The sequence below is a fragment of the Berghia stephanieae genome, chromosome 7 (genome assembly GCF_034508935.2).
Source record: "Berghia stephanieae isolate SIO BIC M18660-M18661 chromosome 7, UCSD_Bste_1.3, whole genome shotgun sequence".
Taxonomy (NCBI): domain Eukaryota; kingdom Metazoa; phylum Mollusca; class Gastropoda; order Nudibranchia; family Aeolidiidae; genus Berghia; species Berghia stephanieae.
The window spans coordinates 57921642-57931641 of NC_088366.1; the positions used below are offsets into that span (position 1 = coordinate 57921642).

General features: G+C 38.1%; 1 protein-coding gene and 1 long non-coding RNA gene across 2 annotated transcripts in view; one reads left to right on the forward strand and one right to left on the reverse strand.

Annotated features, from left to right (window-relative positions):
• The window catches only part of LOC144977564 (uncharacterized), a 248304-nt gene that overhangs the window by 164491 nt on the left and 73813 nt on the right, over positions 1 to 10000 (forward strand). The window lies entirely within an intron of this gene.
• LOC144976132 (uncharacterized) overlaps positions 4323 to 10000 on the reverse strand; it is a 14932-nt gene continuing 9254 nt past the window's right edge. The window contains exons 2-3 of the mRNA XM_078920313.1: positions 6095 to 6289; positions 4323 to 4355 (exon numbers count right to left, since the gene is read on the reverse strand). Coding sequence (XP_078776439.1) covers positions 4323 to 4355; positions 6095 to 6289 — 228 coding nt within the window. The remainder of the gene's footprint in view (positions 4356 to 6094; positions 6290 to 10000) is intronic.

Consider the following 10000-nt stretch of genomic DNA (forward strand, 5'->3'; position numbering starts at 1 on the left):
CTGAGTTCGAGCCTCGGGCTCGGCGCATAGTTGAGTCCTTGGAAAAGGCTCTCTACTCACATTCTCTTACCGTACTCAGGTGTAAAATGAGTACCTGGTCGTTAACAGCGTTGTCTTTGTCCGAAAAATTGTAATATCGCCTAACAGGCGCATGTCCAGTCCTACATGTTAAATGTTGCTGCTGACCAGGGACCCCTTGTAAAGCGCTTTGAGCACATTTAGTGGATATTGCGCTATAAAGCTCAATTTTTAATTATTTTTTTTAAAACTTTATTTATTTATCTATTTATTTTCAAGTTGGGCGACCTATTAATATTACATTTCTGGCCAAAATGAAATTATTTAAAAAAAATTGCTTTGTAAATTTTTGGCAAAAAAGCGCTTACCTGCTAACACATGGATACAACATCAAACAAACACTACAGACATTTTTCACAATGACCATAATAGGGGGGACTGGGGAGACAGACTGACCACTGACCACTGGGCACACTGCATAGCCATTAAGTAAATGACAAGATATGAAGTGAGTAGAAAAGTGCCAGAAGACAATAGAGAATAAAAATTTTTTCGCGGCGGTGGTGGGGTTTGAACCTGCGACCTTATTGGTACGACAACTCCGCCTGGCAGGCGAGAGCGTGGCTCTACCGTGTGAGCTATCCACGAACACAAAAATATTCGTTTCAAACCCAAAGTCATTTCTAGATCCCTCTCTCACCCACTTCTTGAGATCGCCGATTCGTTCGCCACCATCGCGAAGTAATTTTGACCAGCAGTTAAGCTTAATAGCCAATATTCTCATCACAAACATATAACATAGAAACGATTGAGACATTGAGTATGCTCCGGTGTATGGGGTGAATTTTTAATTCAGAAAAGTGAGCGGAGCAGGCACTTATGTTGGTAACAACAAGATATGAAGTGAGTAGAAAAGTGCCAGAAGACAATAGAGAATAAAATTTTTTTCGCGGCGGTGGTGGGGTTTGAACCTGCGACCTTATTGGTACGACAACTCCGCCTGGCAGGCGAGAGCGTGGCTCTACCGTGTGAGCTATCCACGAACACAAAAATATTCGTTTCAAACCCAAAGTCATTTCTAGATCCCTCTCTCACCCACTTCTTGAGATCGCCGATTCGTTCACCACCATCGCGAAGTAATTTTGACCAGCAGTTAAGCTTAATAGCCAATATTCTCATCACAAACATATAACATAGAAACGATTGAGACATTGAGTATGCTCCGGTGTATGGGGTGAATTTTTAATTCAGAAAAGTGAGTGGAGCAGGCACTTATGTTGGTAACAACAAGATATGAAGTGAGTAGAAAAGTGCCAGAAGACAATAGAGAATAAAATTTTTTTCGCGGCGGTGGTGGGGTTTGAACCTGCGACCTTATTGGTACGACAACTCCGCCTGGCAGGCGAGAGCGTGGCTCTACCGTGTGAGCTATCCACGAACACAAAAATATTCGTTTCAAACCCAAAGTCATTTCTAGATCCCTCTCTCACCCACTTCTTGAGATCGCCGATTCGTTCACCACCATCGCGAAGTCATTAAGTAAATGCAGACTTATAAATTAACCGAAATTGTCATTTATTTATTTCGTCCTTTGAACCTAAACTGGGATAAATAATAAATAAATGGCATTTATATAGCGCTTTACCCCGTTGTCACAGGCTCTAAGCGCTTTACAGTGATATAAAACGAAACATATTACAGTGAGACAAGTGTGAAGGAAACGTGATATGAATTCAATTTAACAACAACAAAATATGAAAATAGTAATGCAACATTATGACGTAAAAAAAATCTCCCTTTTTCAGGTCAAGCAGTGAGTGACTACACTGGCAGATCTGTCAATAAACATCGCATAGGTTTTAGTAGATCGATGATATTATGAGAAGGGAGATAGGTAGGTCTGGTTTGTTGTGTGTGTGTGTTGTGTGCCTGTGTGTGTGTTTGTGTGTGTGTGTGTGTGCTTGTGTGTGTGTGTGTGTGTGTGAGTATGAGTATGTTTCAGCCAAATTTAAGCACTTCGAGTTTGGTGTCTCGGAGTTATATATAAACATTTTTTTTTAATTGAGCTTTTATATAGAGCAATATCCGCTAAACGTGCTCAAAGCGCTTTACAAGGGGTCCCTGGCCAACAGCAACACTTAACATGTAGGACGAGAGATGACGCCTGTTAGGCGATATTATATTTTTTTTCGGACAAAGACAACGCTGTTAACTTACACCTGAATACGCTGAGATAATGTGAGTAAAGAGCCTTTTCCAAGGACTCAACTATGCGCCGAGCGTGGCTCGAACCCGGGACCTCCCGGACCGAAAGCGAGTGTCATACCACAAGACCACAAAGCCGCACGGAGTTATAGCGCTATTTAAGTTTTCAGCTTTTATTATTATTATTATTATTATTATTATTATTATTATTATTATTATTATTATTATTATTATTATTATTATTATTATTATTATTATTATTATCATTATTATTATTATTATTATTATTATTATTATCATTATTATTATTATTATTATTATTATTATTATTATTATTATTATTATTATTATTATTATTATTATTGTTATTGAATCAAGTCACATTCATTGTCCATGTATTTTATTAGACTTTACATACAGACAGGGCACATCTTTTTCTTCTTCTTCAAGTACCAAGTCTGTGCCAGACATCGGTGATCATGGTACGCCATCATCTCTCTGATCAGATAACCTCAGAAAACTAATATCACCCTTCTCTTTCTTTGTCACCCAGCTGTTCAAACTATTCAAATATGTTTCTTCTTGGTCTACCTTTACTCTTTTTACATTATATCTTTCCTGTGAGAGCAAGATGTTAAATTCATTTATGTCGATTTAGTGCCCTAAAAACTGCATTTGTCTTTTTCTTATTGTACGAATTAGAAACCTTTTAGTTTCAGCTTGCTCTAATACTTCTTCATTAGTGTTCTTCTCTGTCCATGAGATTCTTAACATCCTTTTAAGAAACCACATTTCTGCTGTCTCCAAGGCATATCTTCCTTAAAACCAATGCTTTTATATTTAGCGCGATACCAACTCAATGTGCTCTAGGCATTGTAAATGGAATCCCAAGCCAACAGCATCATCTAACGCGTAAGAAGAGAAATCATGCCTAGCTGTAAAACTCTATAATATGTTGGGGTTTACTTTGTTCAACTTTTGCGCTTTTCATAGAGGGTATTCAAACCTGGGACCTACCAGTCGAGAGACGAATGTCATACATGTCCTACCTTAATACCACATCGCGCCGAACATGACGTTTTGTAGTTAGAGGAGAACTTAATTAAAAAATACGCTGAAGCTTTAATCCAACAAAATGTTTAAAAGTTAAGCTTCAAAAGAGAACAACAATACGATGTCAAAATACTGGTTCCAGTCTCAATGGAAGTGTGAAACCGGAGGATTGGGTACATGCCTTGTGCAGCTGATCTTCTGCTTTCAGAGTGATATCATCTTATCTTCTTGCCTAAAAAAAATCTGTTCGTCAATAAAGACCATTCCTCGCTCGTAATCATAAGAAGCTACCCAGACATCCTGTTACTAAAATAGTTATGATTTAACATGTAACATAATATTCATTGTAAGTAAGGACCTGGTTACTGGTTACACACGCGGCTAGGTGGTCTAGTGACATGGCACTCGCTTTCGGACTGGAAAGTCATGGGTTCGAGCCTCGCTCGGCGCATAGTTGAGTCCTTGGAGAAGGCTCTTTACTCACATTCTCTCACCGTACTCAGGTGTAAAATGAATACCCGGCCGTTAACAGCGTTGTCTCTGTCGGAAAAAAAATTGTAATATCGCCTAACAGACTTCATGTCTCGTTCTACATGCTAAGTGTTGCTGTTGGCGAGGGACCCCTTGTAAAGCGCTTTGAGCACGTTTAGTGAATATTGCGCTATATAAAAGCGCATTAAAAAAAACACTTCCAAAGAGTTTTATGCCCGAACAGAAGAATGTTTGACGTCACCAACTTTGCTTACAATCGAGGACATTGGGGGCAACAGAAAACCCTCGCACTACATAATACCCCATCATAGAGATAAATAGATCTGCCACACAGTAAGTAAATGACCGTGACAATGAGTGACGCAAGACAGTCAACAGATTGATAATAGATTCGATTATCTCCCTTCGCCCAATACCAATCAAGACCTATCAGCCAAAGGGAGGTCACCGACTACTTGCAATTGAGACATTGAGCGGCCAAAAGGTCGTTTTCGTCACGTTCGCCACAAAAATACTCCAATAATGATTAAAAAAAAAAAAAAAACTACGAAAAATTATTCGTTTTCATCAGTTTCTATCAGTAAATACTGTAATAAGTAACAATGTGAAATTGAATGTAATATACGAAAACAGATCAAAAGGACGTTTCGGGTTTCCCCTTTATCAACAAAAAATGATGAATGAAACACTACAGACAAATGAGATAATGTGATATGGGCGTTATTAAGATGATTAATCATAAAGTAAGAAAAAGAAGTCTAATATTCCGACCTATGATTTCACTATTTGTGACCCCTCGTCTCAAAACGGTATTATGTCGGGATGGACCAGATGCTACAAAGTCAAATTATAGTTAAACTGGTCAAAAATATGAAACAATAACAAAGACCTGAGTGACGTCATCTTCGAACTATCTATAGATAGTATGCGCTTGGCGAAGAAGCTCATAACATTGCCATCCGAAAGTATAACGGACCAACACACAATACTGAGTGTATCCATGAACGTTTATAGTCGGATTAATACAGTTCAGTGAGCATTACTCATAAACGCGGATGGCAAAAAACAATAACAAAGACCTGAGGGACGTCATCTTCTAATTATCTATATATATATATATATATATATATATATATATATATGTGTGTGTGTGTGTGTGTGTGTGTGTGTGTACGTTTGCGCATTTGTAAGTATGTATTAAGAGTATTATAAGTGGGTGATCTCCGTGTATTCAAGTTGTCATAAAATTCTAGAATTTACGACAGGCGCGTCATAATATAGTAGTAGTACAATTTATTGGAAGAAAATGACTGTCACTACATAACAAGGAGACCAACATCAACTGTAATAAGGCACTCAAGTTTTTTGTCAACAAGGGAGACGGTGGTATCTGAAGGAATCTATGTATCTCAAAGAGAAGACGTGAGCTTATATTTAGGCGGTGTAAGAGGAAGAATAGGGTAAGATAAAGGGATGAGGAAGTGAAATAGGAGGAAGAGGGGGAGATGGTGATGAAGAAGAAGAAGAAGAAGAAGAAGAAGAAGAAGAAGAAGAAGAAGAAGAAGAAGAAGAAGAAGAAGAAGAAGAAGAAGAAGAAGAAGAAGAAGAAGAAGAAGAAGAAGAAGAAGATGGAGGAGGAGGAGGAGGAGGAGGAGGAGGAGGAGGAGGAGGAGGAGAAGGAAGAGGAGGGAAATAATAACAACGACAACTACAACAACATCAGGGGACGGAGGGGGCGAGGACGTGGAGAAGGGGGTGGAAGAGAATGACAAATGTGACCCTTCGTCTCAAAACGGTATTATGTTGGGATGGATCAGATGCTATAAAGTCAAATTATAGTTAAACTGGTCAAAAATATAAAACGTTGGTATTTAGCACAGTAAAATATGATATTCCTTCTCCTCTATAAATCAGATAAACTCAACTTAATTCTGGTATTTTTGGCGACAAATTCAATTTTCAGCATCTTAATCATCCCCACTTAATACCGTTTTGAGACGAAGGGTCACAAATAAAATCTTTTTGAAGCTCTTTCAATGACGAAAATTGTCCGTATTTAAAACCTAGTCTTAACTCTTACCAAAGAGCGTGTAGGTAACGATTGTTATGTTACCAAGAGCTCTCACTTCTCGCTTTTGGTGAAGCCAAGCATCTTCCGTCTTCTACTCGTATTTTCTTCATTGTATCAGTAAGCCTAGCGCGCATGATACACGCGGAGCACACCCACCTCGCTGTCTCACCTGGCACGCGACAATAGCATTGCGGTTAAGAGAAGTGAGAGCTCTTGGTAACTACGTTGCCCTACACACTCGTTGCTCTTACTTACCTCCTGTAGACGCAATAACAACTGAAGCACGGGGTCTAGAAACTCCGTCTTGAAGATGCTGAAGCTTCCTTCGTAATCCGCACTGAGGACCTCCCAGGCTTGCTTGACCACTGCAGGGGTGGCACGTCCGTACAGGGCCCCGAGGGTGGACGTCAAAATCTCATCGACACAGTCAACCTGATCTCTGCTGGACTCCTGTGGAGTAACAATTTAAAGATGTCAAAGATGTCATTTATTCTTGTATCACGTAAAAAAAATGGATGTGTGAGTTATCTGTCTTTTCTCGAGTTAGACCTTAAAGAAAATTTTCCTTTGATGATGAATGGAGTTGCTTTGGGGTTGTTGTTTTTTTTTTTAATTTTAATTTTATTTTTTTATTTATTTTTTTATTTTTTTTTTGTTGGCTTTTTTTGTTGTTTTTTTTTGTTGTTGTTTTTGGTTTTTAAAAAATTTATTAATTGTTTTAAATGTGTAAGTCTAGACAAAACAATAAAGATATGAGCACAATTAGTGTACTATTAAAACTTGAGATTTTATATAGCGCAATATCCACTAAACGTGCTCAAAGCGCTTTACAAGGGGTCCCTGGTCAACAGCAACATTTAACATGTAGGACGGGACATGGCGCCTGTTAGGCGATATTACAATTTTTCGGACAAAGACAACGCTGTTAACGGCCAGGTACTCATTTTACACCTGAGTACGGTGAGAGAATGTGAGTGAAGAGCCTTTTCCAAGGATTCACCTCTGCGCCGAGCACGAGGGTCGAACCCATGACATTCCGATCCGAAAGCGAGTGTCATACGACTAGACCACATAGCCTCACAATACTGTTCACTATTCTTGTAACACCTCGAATATGGATGTGTGAGTTATCTGTCTTTTATCGAGTCAGGCCATAAATAAAAATGGATTTGATGATGAATAGAGTTGCTTTGTTTTGATTTGCTTTTTTATTTATTTATTTTTTTTTTTGAGTGGTTATTTTTTGTTTTGTTTTTTTTTTGTTTTTTTTGTGGGTTTTTTTTTTTTTGGGGGGGGGGGGAGGTTGTTTTTTTTGTTTTGTTTTGTTTTTTTTTGTTTTTTGGTGGTGGGGGGGGGGGATTTTTTTATCGGGGTGCGGGGGGTGGGGGGGTTTTTATTTTATTTTTTTAATTTTTTTTTTTTTTTTTTTTTTTGGGGGGGGGGGGTTAATTTGTAAGTTTAAATAAAACAGTAAAAGTATGAGCAAAATTAGTATACTATTTATTAATGGTGTTTTAATTAATCTATGCGACGCTACAATAATTTCCTACAGTTTAATTCGGGGTTGTTGTTTTGTTAGGGTTTTGTTTTAACTCTGGATAGCAATGATAAACGATAAACAGAATATTTATGACATTAAAAGAAAATATCTATTTTGTATTTCATTTATTTACATTTTTTTCAAGACTGTTTTTTCTTTTTCTTAGTGAAGGAGAAAATAATCAAATGCCCTTGAACACGTCGAAATTGTAAATCATAATGCAGTTATCGCCATTATTTGATGCGTGAGACAGACAGAGAGAGAGAGAGAGAGAGAGAGAGAGAGAGAGAGAGAGAGAGAGAGAGAGAGAGAGAGAGAGAGAGAGAAAACAACAACACAGAACGAACGCCATTGTTATAATGTGTATCATCATTGCCATCACTTCCTGGTTCATCAAGTAAAATGATGGACCTTTCAGTTCAGACGTATGAGATTAGACTATAGTACACTGTCGTCCAAAAATGCATAGCGACGCAACTGACAAAATCTCAAAATATTCATATTATATGGGACAGCGTGGCTCAGCGGTACGGTCTTCACTACATACTTCGTACTTCGTACCCAAAAGGTACCGAATTCGATCACCCGCCGTTGCGCTGTGTGGCCTTGAGCAAGTCACCCCCTCCTGCTCTCTCTCTCTCTCTCTCTCTCTCCCCCCCCCCCCCCTTTTTTTTTTTTTTTTTTAAAAGGGTTTTTATTTTTATTTTTAATGTTTATTGGTTTTTGTTTTTGTTTTTGTTTGTTTTTTTTTTTCTAATTAGGGGGGGGGGCGTTGCTTTAATGTTTTTGGTTTTGATTTTTGTTATTTGATTGGGTTTTTTTATGTTTTGTTTTGTTAGTTTTTGCGAGGGGTTTCCGTTTGTTTTGTTGTATTTTGTTTTTGTTTTGTTTTGTTTTTTTGTTTTGTTTTTTTTTTTGTCCGTATTTTTGGGTTGTTTTTTTTTTTTGGTGTGGATATTTTGTTTTGTTTTGTTTTGTTTTTGGGTTGTTTATTTATTTCTATTTGGGGGGGGGGGTTGGGGGGGGGGGGTTGTTGGACAAAGACAAAATATAAAATGACGTTTTGTCGGCGTTCACCTGCATAGACTGAAGGAGACGAGGGTGACAGGGTCAAGGCCAAATTTGCATATTACAGAGGTTGATCAAACCTCTCGCCCAGTGGCGATGAAGGTCATCTATCGATGCTATGCGTTAAGGTAAAAGATGCACAGATTAAACATACCAACATACCGAATTGAGAGTAACCTTTAACGCTTATAATCTGATTGATATAATATATTGAGAATTTATCACAAACAGGCTGGTCTAAAAACAACAACAAAGAGCTGAGTGACGTCACATTCATTCTTTAAATATATATTATCATCTTTTCATGTGTCCGAGGCCTTGTAGTCTTACTGAGAAAACGTTCAATATGACCCGTATAACAGAAAGTGAAATTAGTGCAGACAATTTATTTTCGAAACTTCATACATGTCTTTTCTTTTCGTCAAGGAGAAATTTAGCCCCTTTAGCTCACTCTGGAATGTGGAACGTTTTAATGGATATTGCGCTATACAAAAGCTCAAAGTTTTGGGGGATTTTTAAAATTAATATGGTAAGAAAAAGGCGTCCAAGTAACTTGTCAAAAAAACATTTCTTACGCGGGAAATCTCTCTTGTCCTTCAATAAACAGCCTATTATGTATTCCTACGAGCTGTCGAAAGGACACTCGGTATATTCGTATCTATTCGTCAGTCGTGACGAATAGACACTTAGTAAAAATTATTCAAGCAATGCAGACGGATAAACCCGCGACTTGACAGCTGTAGTTTACAGTTTACAACCGACTTTGACCATGGCCTTCGTAAAGTTATGGCCTCACACCGTAGCCATCGTTATGTTATAGCCTGATACTGAAATCCAAAAGGACTGGCAGTTTGACGTCATTATTTGTTTTTTTTTTTTTTGTTTTTTTTTTGCACCGCCTAGTGAGTTGTCGTTAGTAGAGCTCATAGAAACAAGTTATTTCGTTGGTTGAACTATTGAATACAACTCACGATTTGTTTTCTTCTGTGGCAAAAGACTGACATTTTGACGTCATTTTTTGGTCAGTATCAGGCCATAACTTTACGAGGGCCACGCTGACACTGACCAAAAAATGACGTCAAAATGGCAGTCTTTTGCCACAAAAAAAAAACAAATCGTGAGTTGTATTCAATAGTTCAACCAATGGAATCACTTGTTTCCATGAGCACTACTAACGACAACTCACTAGGCGGTGCAAAAAAACAAATAATGACGTCAAAATGTCAGTCTTTTTGGGTTTCAGTGTCAGGCTATAGATAGTATGCGCTTGACTAAGAAGATCATAACATGGCCATCCGGAAGTATAACGGACGAACAGACAAAACTGTGTCTACCCATGAACGTTTATAGTCAGGTTAATACAGTTCAGTAAGCATTACTCATAAACGCGGATGGCAAAAAACGATAACAAAGACCTGAGTGACGTCATCTTCGAACTATCTATAACATAACGATGGCTACGCTATGACCCTCGTAGGTTTGCGTCAAGATTTGTTGATCGAGGAGTACTCGTGCAGTAAGCAAGCGGTCAAGTATAGATAGTATGCGCTTGG